Source organism: Lobosporangium transversale (genome assembly GCF_002105155.1).
Source record: "Lobosporangium transversale strain NRRL 3116 chromosome Unknown BCR41scaffold_22, whole genome shotgun sequence".
Lineage (NCBI taxonomy): Eukaryota > Fungi > Mortierellomycota > Mortierellomycetes > Mortierellales > Mortierellaceae > Lobosporangium > Lobosporangium transversale.
The window spans coordinates 591,480-606,379 of record NW_019029000.1 but is presented as its reverse complement, the minus strand read 5'-3'; the positions used below and the strand labels follow the sequence as shown (position 1 = coordinate 606,379).

Here is a 14,900-nt window from a genome sequence, read left to right as displayed (position 1 = left end):
GAAGTGGAGATGAGACGCTATGATATCAAGAAAAAAGGTGGAGAGCTTGAATTATACGTTCGAGAAGGAAGTTCTCTAGTTGCTAGTAAACATGAGCCTCCAGAGTTAGTGTACTGGCGATCACAAAAGGAGCGCTTGCCCAATTTGGCGAATATGGCAAAGGACTATCTTGCAGTCCCTGTGACATCAACCCCGGCAGAAAGATGCTTTTCGCAAGCCAAGTTCTTCCTGTCACCTGAAAGAAATAGCCTTAGCCCTACGACGATCCAGCGCTTGGTCATCCTGGACTCTTGGATGAATGTTCTCCCATAAATTAGTTGCTATAGTTCTGTATACATTCGTTATAAGTGATAAGTCAAAATTTAAATATAATTCCAACATTTGAACGTTAGTCGAATGTACCGTGGCGCATCAAATTGTGTAAGCCCATTCTAACCTGTCAAGTTTTTTATTCAAAAAGCCGATATAGTCGTATTAAATAGTGCATAGATACATTCGATGCGCTTAAAAAATCGGTTCGATACATTCGGTAAACGGTTTCGATACATTCGATGCATTCGATATAATCATACGACCCATGCTACACATTAGGGGTATCATTCAACACATTCGATTCATTCGATTCGATACAGGAATGGAGCATTCAATTTCGGTACAAACTTACCCTGAGCCGAAACCGAATCGAATGCATTCAATCCCATTCAATTTCGGTTGTATCGAATCGATTAGGAGCACTGCCTGAAATTATTGATGATGAAGAGGAATACGAGGTCGAAGCTATTTTAGACCATCGATTCAGTAGCAATCGCCAGGAGTTCCTCATTAAACGGAAAGGCTACCCTAGAGAGGACTCCACTTGGCAGCCAGAGAGCACCCTTACAAACTGCACTAGGGTGCTGAAAAAATACAAGAAAACACATGGACTATAATTTTTTTTTTAAAATGGGAAGGTGTGACAGTATATAGCCTTAAGCCTATAAAAAGGCTTGTTTTAATAATTATAATAAAATCATCTTTTGTCTCTCTTAATTATTACAGATGCTGAAAGCAAATTGCAATTAAATGCTAATTAGGCCACTGATGGCGATGACGATGAGACTCCATGGAGGTGAGACAAATGAGAATGAGAAACGGTGGTGGCAGGGAAGATCATAAAGAAGAAGAAGGAGAATGAGGAATGAATGTTGAAAAATGCAATTTATTGCATCAGTTTTGGCACGCACTATAGTTGGACATCAAAGTTTTGACCCGTTCCACATCTACCCCTTCGCAGCTCAAACCCTTATTTCCAAGCTCTTCATGAAGTAGTCTTACTAGTTCTTCAAGGTTTGCAGGAATAGGGACAGGAATCGGAACTAGAGTAGGGGTTAAAGTTGCTGTTGTTGCATCAATAGGAGTAGCAACTGAGGTGTAACCGGTGGAAGTAAGCGGGGACGAGGCCATGGTAAACTTTTTCACTATTGTAGAGAAAAGTACTGGAATATTGAATATCGCTTTTTTTTTTTTTTTTTTTTTTTTTTTTTTGGCGCTGGTTGCTTGGATTTATATGTCACCTGTTAATATAAACAAAGCAGAGCGTAATGGCTGGTGTCATCCATCAGTGAAGCGTCAGACGGCTATCAAGGTACACGGCGGAGGCATTCGAATGGCAGAAATGAACAATGGCAAAGCACCAATTAAATACCTCTTTTTCAGCCTCCCCACCCTTGACCCAAATTCACTTTTAACCACCCAGCTATTTTCCTTGGAAATGGAGAAGGAAAACGGAGCCAAAAAGTCAAGCAAAGTGATGCATCTCAAACTATTAATCTTTCCACCAAGAATCACGAATTTGACACGCAATTAATAAAGCATAAGGACAAATATAATAATCATTCTTTCAATGCAGTATTGAAAAAATATCTTTCTCGCTGTCTTAACTACATATTTTATATATTGGCTATAATTCTAGAAAAATAGGTTGAGAGTTAAAGTTGGGATCACAGACATTGACGGGACAAAAGATCAATATTAATAAAGAGGCATTGTCAATAACCCTTCCTTTTCAAGATCTCAAGATAAAAGTGAAATCGACAGTTAATGATATCAAATACATTTCAGTCCGTCTTTGACAAAAAGGATTCTTCGTCCTTAATGTCAATGTCAAAGTAAATTCATAGAGCCCATTTAATTCAATCAAGTAAAAAAAAAAAAATACCAACTTCTATCCAAACAATATGACTATGACCCAACGTGAAGACAAGTCTACCAAGGGTAAAAGACTACCAATGATGCAGAGAATAGCAGAGTTCAATATACTACTCAACAGAAGCAAGAGATCATCAAAAATTTCGGTAAAGAGAAAAAGCATAATCCCACACATTCTGATTCCATAGAATAATAGAATAAAAAATAAAAATAAAAATAAAAACAAAAATAAAAACAAAAATAAAAATAAAATAAAAATAAAAATAAAGTACTGCCGATAGGCCAAGAAGAACCCATTGGGCGAGAGCAAGCAAAAGAGGTGGGCCATTCTGCAACCAAGGAAAGTGTCCAAATTGGCAATCAAACGCTGGAGGCTATCGAGGATGTCATTAAGGATTAGATGAAGGGGTGCTTAAAAATCGGTATGAAGTATTAACTTGTTGGGTGACTCTGATTCCTTTTTCTCACGCACACTGATAACAATACTTCTCTTCCCCTTTCACCTTCAGGCAAACCTTTTACTGACGCACGTATCAAAAGAACAGCGATTGTTACGTATAGTGAATCTACATTGCTCTATCATCAAGACCTACCAAAGATTTCAAGTTCTCGAATGGTGGTTGCTTAATTTCAAGAGCAGGTACTCTCTCGGGCAATGCATTGGTCTTTGAGAGAGTGGGAAATGTTGACATGGAAGAGCTTCATAAATATCATCCAAGGCAAAATGTGCTGAGCTGTTCTCGCATACCTTTCACATGGAAGAAATAAGTCTCTATCTTAAGACAGTGGTAAGCAAGACAATATCCAATGGTCGAGTAAAAGGACGAAAGGTTATGAGAACTGATTGCGTAACAATGCTCTTCTGCAGCAATACAACGGATTCTGATAAAGGAAATCGTTTATTCTGGCTACGTAACCAACATTTCTTGTTCTTATTTTTACCCATCACAGCCAGTACCGATCTAGGACACTGACAGTCGACATGACCAAGGATATGGACACCGTCTTTGGGCCAACAGATTATATGACCACAGAGTTAGTCAGTAGTTGGTTCACCAAACTTGAGATACCAAACTCAACGGCTATCATGCAACCATTCGGTGCTGAAAATATCCGATGTTCAAGGTTGCTAAGGTCGGCCAAAGTACCTCTCAATTTATCTTATCAAAATGATTATTCCTCAGGTTCCTCCTGTTACTAAGCCTTCGTCACTGCAGGGGTGGAGAAAGGTGAACTGTACGTCAGATCTAATGAAGCAAGGAAGAAGCAATCTGAAAAGAAAAGAAGATGGCAATCATCGTAGTTTCTCTAATCGTATCTTTGTCAAATGAGAATTATTGATTGGAGAAAAAGTGTGTGTGTGTGTGTGCAAGGAGAAATGGAGGATAGGGTGTATCAAATGAGTGTCACAGTACAGAGGTTCTTTTTTTCTTTTTCTTTTAATTCTATACAAAATGTTTACTGTAATTTGTCTTCATTGGTATTATTTTTATACTTTTCTCATTCCTCAAGGAGACGAGTAGGTGTCCAGCATCGACATCATCTCCTCAGGGATCAACGGTACAAACACTCGCTCGACTCCATTCTCGCGTTCCGCCATATTCTCAGGAATCTTGAGCGGTAGCCATTTCTTACTATTCCTAGTCTCTGACAACAACAATGCTTCTTCTTCTTGCTCACGCTGACGCTGCTTCGCCCTTGCTTTCTCTACCTCGGTCAACGAAGTGGCAATTGGGACTGAAGTGAGTCCTAAACTCGTCCGAGACTTGGCATGGCCTCCTTGCTTCAATTCGCCTTCCTCAGTGGATGCCCCACCATTACTATCGTTCTGTTGTGGTGGCTCTATAAATGAAATCATCGTCAACGGTCGCTCTCGTTTCCGGTCCATCATCTGTCTCCGGACCATCCTCTCTGTATCCGCTGCCACCTGTAACACATATTGAGTAATTTCTTCACTCAACCTCGGTTCATTAACCTCAAATCGGTATGCGTTCACTACACGTTTCACCTGGATAGGATTCAACAAGTCAAGCTTCTTGAGTGTATCGATCCAAGTGGGGAAATCCTCTTGCAATGACAACACTTGTAGTAGCTGTAATAATTGAATCAACGGCGCAAATTGTTCCTCTACCAGCTTGGTAGGTAGGTGGTTTACACGTATCCAATCCTCCAAGATCGACAGATTCAGGCGAGTTTGAAGTGCTTTTGACCTTGATAACATCTTCTTGTTAGCCATCATTCGATTGAACACTTCACACGAGACATAGTGTAATATCTGTGCAACAATGTAGTGAATAATGTCTGGATGGACATCATATGTCTGCATCACAAACAGGAGGGACGATAACATGGTTGTAATAGTCCTGGGTGAGATGCGGCGCTGTCTGGGTGAGGGAGGTCGAGTAGCGGCTGATAATGGAACTTTTGTTTGTGATGATGTTCTGCCCAGTGGTCGTGGATTCATTGAGGGTGAAGTCGAACTTGAATTGGCACTAGATGTTGTTGTTGTACTCGATCCGTTTGGGATTGTTGGTGTTGATCCCGCAGTGGGTGATAATGATGAGCTTATCCGCTTACTTATAGTGTTGTTGTTGCTGTTGCTCTTGCCCGTCGCTTTGCCTATGCTACCCCTCCATAAGAAAGCCCAATCTGATTGAAACTTGACTTCCTCCAACCCCTGGATCGTATCATGGTCCAACATGGCGGGCTCAAGAATTTTCTCGATGCGTCGTTCTGCATCCAAAACAATCATTTGGACCATATCCAGTATCATGGCCTCAATCTTCAGTTGGTAAAAATCTGTCACCTGACTGAGCCCAGGATCTTTGCGGAAGAAATGCAACAGAACGCTAGTATTGGAAATCCAGTATGCTGTCAGTGTCATATCTTCTGGCTTGCTCTGCAACAAGAAAGAATGATCAAAAGGAGTTATAGCCATGGAGACGTTGATAGCAAAAAAAAAAAAAAAAAAAAAAAAAAAAAGAGATCAGATGAACCATACTGTTAGAAACGACTGATCTGCGCAAGCTTTTACCGTTTACAAGCAAAGCAACATGTATTTAACGTAGTCGTAAAAATGAATTTACCCTTGTAACCGAATGGATGGCTGGCAAGGCTGCTTCCAGCAACTCGTCCAACAGTTCTGGAGAGCTGAAGTAATGTGCAAATCTTGCTGCTAGGAACAAAACATAGGCTGGTACGGGCTTGTGAGATCTAGAACGACTTGGTTCCATGTTTGTGATGATCGTATCAATGATGTGCTTGATGTCTTTGTTCGAAAACACAAACATCTGATCCGGTAGACAGTTTTCCCAGTCAAATTCGCCTTCATCATCCAACTGTGGCTATTGTTGTGATGTGATATGAATGAGGTCAGTCTTTGCAAAAAAAAAAAAAAAAAAAAAAGGAGTGCAGCTTCTACCCATGTGCGCATTATTTTTCATCTAAACATGCAAAATATGCTCATCTGCTTCCTTTCTTTACCCCTCATAGAATTTTGTAACCCTCACTAAGCCCTTTTTTCAAAAATAGCTTTTTTTTTCTCTGCAGAAAAGTTCCCCCTTTTTTGTAACCGCTCTCCTTGACAATCGAAACAGTAAGAACAGTAAGGCCGAACTTCAAAAAGAGAAATGCCGAATTAACCAAATAAACAAAAACATGGAGCACAAGGCATGTCAAAGAAACATGATCCAAACAACCTGACACCGCCCAATGTTGCACAACCGCAGAGTCAAAGAAGGAAAAAAAAAAAAAAAAAAAAAAAAAAATAGACAAGAAACGAACCTGGTCAGCCAAAGATAGATCTGCCATATCAACTTCAAACGCACTAGCGCTTTCCATCGCCATGCGATAACGTCGCTCGTTTTCAGCCATGATCTCTTCAAAACCCTCGATGCCACTCTGGTAGAAGAGATCATCGCCCAAAGACGAAAGGGTGGTTCTGAACATTGATCCATTACTTGAGACACTGTCGCGTCGGCTAGGCTCCTGGAAGATTTGTACAATTTTGGTGTTATCGTTAGGATCGTGGCGCAGGAAATCAACAATTGTATGTCCTTTCGCCGTCTGTGCAGAGGTGGATGCGCCCATCTCTAACAGCAGTCGTATAATGTTCTCGTGCTTATTGTTTGTGGCCCAGACAAGAGCTGTCCATCCAAACTTGTCACGCGCATCGACTTTAGCTCCGGCCTCCAATAGCATAAACGCAATTTCTGTATGGCCAAAGCATGCGGCATAGATCAAGGGGGTAGTGCCATCTTCGTCTTGAGCCTCGATATCAATCCAGTCCCGAAAGTTGTCGAGCATGTCGGCAATCCTGTTCATGTCTCCGTTTGAAGCAGCTCGTGAAAATAATTTGGACATTTTGATTTTTTTGTCCTTGTCTGGGATGGAGCGCTCTACGATCCCTCGCGGATCGTCTAACTGCTCTCTGTCAAAATCTAGTCCAAGGGCGGAGCTAGTTGTGGTTGTAATCTGGATGGACTGGCCTTTGGTCAGCATCTCAAACTCATGGTCCAACCGGGCCAACGTATCAGCTTCGGTTCGATCTCCAACAAAGCCTGCTGCGCCGTCTGGTGATGACAATGATGGGGGATTTGCTGCTGTGGGGTTGATGGCTGATGCCAAGTCAGTGACGCTATCCTCTTTGTCACTATCGGACCGCTTAAAATATATTTTTTTGGTCAAGTCTTCCTGATCATATGAATTAGAAGCCCAAGGGTCGAGTTGCTCATCTTTTGGGATAGCCAACAGAGGGCTATCAGAGCCTACTACTGTTACGGTTGTAGATGCATCTGTCATGGACGTCGTTTCCATTATTGTTGTTGATGATTTATTTAGAGTAGAGAACTTTTCAATGGAATGGGGTTCTGTCGCCTCTGTGACGACAGAGTAGAGTGATTCAGAGCCGGATGTACTACGGCGGTGGTGGTCTTTATGGTGGTACATCTCGTCATCATCATCGCCAAATGCAGTAGTGGCGACAGAGTCAGCAGAGATGTGAGAGAGGTGCCTGTCCTTGATCGAGTCTCTGACCATGGTGTCGCGGTCAAACTCTGAAGAAGAAACGACAGTCTCAGTATCGTCAGATTGCATGCTATAAATGTGATCGTTATAATATGAAGTAGTTTTGTTTAGAGAAAATGAATTGATGTCAATGATATCTCCGTTGTTCACTAGCATACTGAAAAGGGGAAAGAGAGAAAAAAAGCAATGATGAAGAGAGGTTGTGTGTAGAAAAGTTGATTTTTTATGAAAAGAAAGACAATAAGAGAAGCACTGTGTAAACTCTAGTCATTAAGAAACAGAACGGAAAGGGGGAAAGAGAGAGAAAGAGAGAGAGAGAATTGCAGGATAGGAAGATGAAAAGAAAGTGAACGTGAAAGTGAACGTGAAGATGTAGGAGAGAGAGAGGCTATGTGCGTTTTTAGAGAAAAAGGAATGTGGCGAGAGAAATATATTTGTTGCTGCAGATGCTAATGTGGCTATGACGAAGAAATGGTTATCGATGAATGAAATGAATGAATGAATAAATAAATGAACAAAATGGATTGGACTTTTTTTTTACAGTGCAGTTCAGTTCAGTTCAGTGCCTGTGTTCAAAATGACACAGCGCAACAAGACACAAACAACGCACAGTTCACACTTGTTTTGCAGTGCAGAAAGTAATTGTGTATGTATGATTGTGATGATAGTGTGATTATGATTACATGTGCTACTTGTATTATTGAATGCAGGATAAATTGTTTCTGCACTGTCGAGAAACAAAGCCAGGGGAAGGAGCATGCCTCGGAAAGAACAAGATGACCAACCAAAAAAACCAAACATAAAATATACCGATGAACAATGAATAATAAAATAAATTAAAACGGTATGAAGCCATGTACTTGCATGGGATGATTGACAAGAACATAAGGAAGAGAGGAAAAAGAAGGATATCAGATACAGAAAAAAGAGAATGGATTGTTCCCATACCTGGAGGATAAGAAAGGAATGTGGTTGTTTGAACTTTTTGTGTCTCTGCTTGTGAATGTGCTTAATATCTTTAGGGTATCTGAAAGTGTTGCCGAGTGGGTGGAAGGTGTAATGCTAAAGGGTATTGCAAGAATACAATGAGATGAAAAGCAATTGAGATTGTGATGTGTCAAAAAAAAAAAAAAAAAAAAAAAATTGATGAGATGCGTAGATGGAGAGAAGAGGAAAAAAAAAAAAAGAAAAAGAAAATAGAATAGAGCAGAGTAGGGAAAGAGAGAAAGATAAAAAAAAGCATTCACATTGACCAGAAAGACCCATGCGACGCTTTTATGATTGAACTGTTGGAAAGAGAATAGTCAAATTATCACACCCACACCACATGCCACATCCAACATGAAGAAAATGCCCATCCCAAACACATTAACACAGAAACACAAAATAAAGTGCAATTGCATTTATTCCATCATTATCATCAACACTTTAAAATGTGCTTGTGTGATCAATCTTGGAATATCATTTCTATCAATCTATCTCTTCTTCTCTTTCTCTTTCTCTCTTTTCTCGCCTTTCTAACGATTGGAATGCGCTGAATAATGAATGCTCCTCGGTATTTTATGTTATCATATATTGTCATAAACTATGGTCGACAAACCGTTATTGCTTTATTACTTCATGCGATTACGTTTCAATATTGGATGGTAGATGTTGTGTGTGGTGGTAAAGTGTGGATGCATGGATACAATCCAGCAACTAATAAACACTCCAACCATTGCCCTGGGTCTTCTCCTCCCCCAGAAAAGTAACCTTCTCGCTCTCCCTCTCCTCTCCTTTTCGCATACTCACCACATTTATTTTTGCACTCTTGTCTTCATCCAGAATAAGTATGTATTCAACAGCGAACAGAGTCAAGGAGACAATAAGAATAAATTGACCAACTATTTGCTCTATTTTTTTTTTTTTTTTTTTTTTTTTTTTTTTTTGCTGTTCATTACTTCTTCTACCAAATGGATTAGGGCTCACCAACACGATCAGGGTCACTCTCAAAATAAGAAAATCTCTTATGAATGGTGTGCATCAATTATGTATAACGCTGGTAATATATTTTATTAGGTCTTGTTCATAACTTTTATTGTGGAGAAAGGGAGGGAGGTGCTCCAAGGATATGATGGATTGTCCGCTTTTTTTTTTTTTAAAAAAAAAAAAATAAAAGTTATATTTTTATAAATATATACATGTTTGTTCATGAATATTTGTCCTCACGAGTAAAACTGGCATCTTTATATATAAACCATTGCTCAAAAATATACGGAGAAAAAGGAATCTTTGCCTCTCGAGCAGTCTATTCACTCACTTTTTCTTTACCCAGGTGCTCTCCATCTTTTGTTTGAATGTTTTTGATTCAGTGGCCATATGAACGTCTATAAATCTATACAGGCGACATTTGTGCAGATTGCGCACCTTTCTTTTCGTCTTCAGTCTTTCGTTGAGATAGCTTTTTCAGAATTGCATGGCCAAGACAAGGGAAAGAATCCAAGTGCATGTATTTACCGAAAGCAAACACTATTAGGATTATCGGCCAAGATCGGACAATAACAAAAACAAAGAAAAAAGTAAAGATTAAGGGCCGAGTCGAAGCAAAGAGGGCAAAGCGCTGTTTCGGCTTTGAGGTCTGTACGACATGCTTGAGACATGCCAATAATTAGTTTGTTGGGTCGGATAATTGGTCATTAAAACATTCGAAGCTGTGTGCCTGTCCGTGCCCATGTGTTTGACCTTTGAATGTGTATTACATGGCATGTATTGTGGGAGGGAAAGAGTGTCAATCACATAATCAGATGCATTGTTTTTGATATTTACTTATTATCCAAGCAGGTATCTTCTCCTTTTCTTTAGACCCTACTGACAACCAGATCCTCAATTACATAATAGCCATAATAACCTCCACACTGAACACAGGCAGTGATCAATTGTCCATCACTCATCAATTCCATAAAACACCCAACGTGATTGTCACGTGCCATTCGCTTCATGGAGCAGTAGGGACCGATCAAACTTTGTGGAGTGAGTGACACACCCGCTTTTAAACGCATAGTGTTTGTGTATGTGTATGTACATGAAAGAGAACACCCGGCAGCGACAAAGATTCTACTTCAGGCAGAATCTCAAAAGTTCTGTCTCTTAATCGTGCGATTACTGCTCAAAACATTCACCTCAATTCTTTTTTAATCTTGTCATTCCATCTTGTCACTGTTTCTCCCATTTCCTTTTTTCCTATCAAGAAACAGCATTTACACATTTACGCATTTACACATTTACATAAACCCTCAGCACATCATGTCTCGAGAGATCTCTGCGCTCTCCACCATAATTGATTCACTTGGCCCACCAAGAAAGATAAAATCCCGCGCTCCAAAGTATCGTCGTGCTTCTGTCGCAATCATCATTCGCATTCGACCGGATCACAACCGCTATGCACAATACAGTACCTTTCGACAACCGCAGCAGTCAAATGAAGAGCCAAGCAGGCAACAACTTCGACCAATCCAGGCCATTGAAAACCCAGAGTCTGTGGACGAGTTCTTCAGCCAGGATTGGGTCCGGACGGGTATCCCTGAAGTCCTGTTTATTGAGCGTGCCACCCGAAAGACAGATCGGTGGAGTGGTCATGTCGCTCTACCAGGAGGAAAGCGTGAGGAAGGCGACGAAGATGATCAGGAGACAGCAGCAAGAGAAACAATGGAGGAAATTGGTTTGGATCTCTCAGATCTAGCTCAGTTTCGATGTCTAGGGGCTCTTGATGATCGGGAGCTTTGGACATCGTTCGGACGGGTTTTTTTAATGGTGCTCTCTCCTTTTGGTAATATGATCCTGTCCACTGGATTCTTGATCCGTGAACTGAGCTTTTATTTTTTTATTTTTTGGGTGTGCAGCTCTCATTTTAACTCTCCCAACCGAGACGACTCGGAACTAGAAGAGTTTTTTTCTGTTTCTAATCATGATTCCTTATTGATCGGGCTGACACATGAAAAATGATCAGACCATGCACGTCTAACCGAATACTACATCCTCTTTCTCTTTTCATAAACTATTATTCATAGTGTATATTCAACTCTCACCATCAACACCACCATTGAAGCCACAACCAGATGAGGTCGCTTCAGTTCACTGGCAGCCCCTTTCGCTGTTCCTGGACCGTCTGGAAAGACCACTATGGACACCCATGACTATTAATCTTTCTAGCAAACTGACCCCTCGTCTCTCACGGACTTTTCTTCGTGGGTTGTTCGGTACTATGTCTTTACACTCGATTGAGATGCCTTATAAACCCGAGTTTGTGGTCAGGGCATCTTACTATGGGCAGGAGAGGAACAATCAATCTGGAACAATAGAATCTTCAGCCTCGACACCTTCCTCAACGTCCAGTTCCATGGTGATTGACTATGAGCCGGAATGGGATCCAGATCATAGGCCGCTCAAACTTTGGGGATTGACATTACAAATGATGGCTGATTTACTAGAATTGAAGGACGGACCTATTCAACGGGATATTCCTCAAAAGGTTTGGGATTCTAAACGTATGAGACGACGATTGGATGCAGGTTTCCTTCCGAGGTTTTCACAAATAGATATGCATATCTGGGTTAGAGCTTTGCTCAAGTTTCATTCGTGGCAAGGTACAGAAAAGTAAGTAAAGCAAAAGAAAGAATAGATATGATATTGTGTCTGATAAATATATGGCATCTCTCTCATCCTTGTATAATCTTTCGTTCTCATATTCTTGTTCATTGCACGTTTGTAGGAAAAAAGCTACTCAGTCCAACAGAGTGGGATCGTGGGAAAGCTACTATCGGTTGGTCAAGCAAGCGTTCTTGTTTGTGATTTTAGGTCGTGTGGTGGCACTTGCAGTACTAGTGAAGCTTTTAAAGGCTCCGCTTTTGAGAGCTATTCAGGGACCTTCGGCTCCGGCAAGACGTTAACGAACACTTCATTCACTTCCCAGACTATCTTTTCCTCCCCTTCTTTAGCCGTAATAAAGATTATAGAAACACAATATGTATTCAACCTCGCTTGCACTACTCTTTTTCCAAAGTACTATGGCCCTAGATCTGAACATAGTACAGCAATAAAAGCTTTTCTTTCTGCATTCCGTATCCCCTTCGTCATGGCTATATTTTTGAAACCATTTGCAGTATTTTCTTTAGCTTAACATAAGATCCTTAACTTTCTTTCTTCATCTATACCTTTCTTCCATATTTGCACTCGCCACTGATCTCAATATTTACGATAGATCTCCTAACATAAAATGATCGCATCCATGCTTTCTCTTTGGAGGATTCCTATTTGAAATGAATGCTTTTTTTCATTTTCCATAATCCCCAAAAGCGCTTTTAATTCGATGCTATCATGAACCTGAAAAAGAGTACCAAGGCTTTGCTAAGAACCATGGTAGGCCCCTTTAGTGTAGTTTCCCTTACGTCCTCTTATTTGTCCAAAGACCCGCAGTCATCACCTTCAACAACGGGTTAATTATTACAGAAGCCTAACAGCAATAATTATCTTTTATAGTTGAGATAAGGAGTGCTATACACGCAACAAGGGACATATCCTGACCTACCGAAGCTTTACAGCTTTAGGAGTGGCTGGACCGTACTTTCAGGGATAGATGAGATCGCTAGTAAGACCATGAAGGATCCTAGCCCTCAAACGAAGGTCGATACTCCTTTATGGGCTGGTCTATATCTAATGGTGTTTCCTTTCGTTTATACGGGTTACTCTATCATTTCTACTGTTGCTCGTACGAGGTTTGTCGTAATAGTGTAGACTCTTTAGGGATGTAGTAGCCCAATATAGGGAGCTGGAGGAGGATTATTTAATGGAGCAATATCACAAATCGACGCGTTGGATCTCTCACGTGACGTAAATTAACGCGAACTTGAATTGCAACATCTCGGAATCCAAGAGTTTTGATCTTGATCTGACTGGGGACTAGATTCCACTCTCCTGACAAGCTCTCACCCTTCCTCCTTTCTTTGTCTTGCCGCTATGAATTCAATTGCAACTGTGCTGCGTCAACCAGCCCTGTCAAGGACACTTGGACGTCAAGCCCCTGCTGCTGTCAAGACATCCACATCCTTTGTGTGTAGTCCCACCACAGCTGTTCGCCATTACGCCACAGTTCGCAAGGAGCACACAGCAACCTCAAAGACGATCAACTTTATCCTTGGTACTAGTATTATAGCTGTCGGCGTTGTTGGCTTGTCCTATGGACTCGATTCACGGGCATCGATCCACAAATACGTGACCATTCCTCTTCTTCACTGGACTATGGACCCAGAAACGGCTCACAAGTTTGCCATCAAGACTCTCAAGATGGGTCTCTCCCCATGGGATACACAACAAGATGACCCTTCATTGGAAGTCAAGGTGAAGAAAAAGAAACAGAGATAACGATCACACGAATATATGGGCTTTCATTTTGCAATTGAAATGGACAGAAAAAAAAAATGTAGCTAACACGAAATTTTATAACAATTTAGCTCTGGAACAAGACTTTTTCTAACCCTGTTGGAATGGCTGCAGGATTCGATAAGCACGCAGAGGCAATTGATGGGTTGTTTGACCTTGGATTCGGTTATGTTGAGATTGGCAGCGTCACCCCTGAACCCCAAGTATGTTTTATCAGCAGAAAACAATACGAAGGATTGAAAAACAACTTTTTTTTTTTTTTTTTTTTTTTTTTTTTTTGAAAACAAACCAAATTGACAATTCTGCCTTTGTGCATGAAATATTCTTTCAAATATATTATTAGCCTGGAAACCCTCAACCTCGTATGTTCCGTCTACCGGAGGATAAATGTGTGATCAACCGGTATGGATTCAATTCAGAGGGCCATAAAGTTGTGGAGTCTCGTCTTCGTCAGCGCATCAAACGTTTCTTGTACAAGCACGCTCGCGAGAACCAGGAGTTGACACAGGAGAAATTGAAGCATGGACACTCCTCTACCGAGTCATTGGTTGATCATCTTTCCACCAACCGATCACTTCGTGATGACAGGCTCTTGGCAGTCAATTTGGGTAAAAACAAGACTTCGACTCCAGACTCTGTAACTGACTATGTTGTTGGCGTGGAGCGCCTCGGTCCTTATGCAGATGTCCTCGTGGTCAATGTCTCGTCCCCCAATACACCAGGATTAAGATCATTGCAACGTAAAGGTATGCTGGAGGGTCTATTGCGCGAAGTGATCAATGCTCGTGACCGTTTGCAGTCATCTTACAAACCTCCATTGCTGGTCAAGATCGCACCGGATCTATCGGATGAGGAACTGGAGGATGTTTCGGAGGCAGCGTTGGCTACGAATGTAGATGGTATTATTATTTCCAACACCACAATCTCGAGACCCAAGACTCTGATCAGCAAGGAGAATGCTAAGGAAATTGGAGGATTATCAGGACCTGTAGTCAAGCCTTTGGCTTTGAGAGCTTTGCGCCAAGTGTATAAGCATACTGAAGGAAAGATTCCCTTAGTAGGCTGTGGTGGTATTTCGACTGGCGAGGATGCACTCGAATATGCAAGAGCAGGAGCCAGTATGGTGCAATTGTATAGCAGCATGTCTTATGAAGGACCAGGAATAGTTCGTGCAATTAAGGATGACATTGTAAAGAGATTGAACGGACGGAAATGGATGGATATCGTGGGTGAGGATGTTAAGAAGAGTAAATAAGTAGATGGAATGAAAAAAA

At 41.1% G+C, this 14,900-nt stretch overlaps 2 protein-coding genes across 2 annotated transcripts; both read left to right on the top strand.

Annotated features, from left to right (window-relative positions):
* The first annotated feature begins 10,151 nt into the window (after positions 1–10,151).
* BCR41DRAFT_422812 (hypothetical protein) lies at positions 10,152–12,209 on the top strand. Its single transcript, XM_022030206.1, has 3 exons — positions 10,152–11,017; positions 11,259–11,844; positions 11,960–12,209. Exons 1-3 carry the CDS (start codon positions 10,495–10,497, stop codon positions 12,135–12,137), a joined length of 1,287 nt encoding a protein of 428 aa, XP_021880718.1. The 5' UTR covers positions 10,152–10,494; the 3' UTR covers positions 12,138–12,209.
* Positions 12,210–12,322: 113 nt separating this feature from the next.
* On the top strand, positions 12,323–14,881 carry BCR41DRAFT_381208 (mitochondrial Dihydroorotate dehydrogenase; the record flags this gene model as incomplete). The annotated part of the gene is made up of 5 exons (XM_022027296.1): positions 12,323–12,349; positions 13,366–13,584; positions 13,698–13,829; positions 13,970–14,097; positions 14,215–14,881. 5 exons carry the CDS (start codon positions 12,323–12,325, stop codon positions 14,879–14,881), a joined length of 1,173 nt encoding a protein of 390 aa, XP_021880717.1.
* Positions 14,882–14,900: the final 19 nt, after the last annotated feature.

Excerpts from the sequence above, each read along its gene's own strand:
- BCR41DRAFT_422812 (XM_022030206.1), top strand. The coding sequence starts at position 10,495 with ATGTCTCGAGAGATCTCTGCGCTCTCCACCATAATTGATTCACTTGGC. Across the intron at positions 11,018-11,258 it reads AATGGTGCTCTCTCCTTTTG|TGTATATTCAACTCTCACCA; the intron begins GTAATATGATCC and ends TATTATTCATAG. Across the intron at positions 11,845-11,959 it reads TCGTGGCAAGGTACAGAAAA|GAAAAAAGCTACTCAGTCCA; the intron begins GTAAGTAAAGCA and ends GCACGTTTGTAG.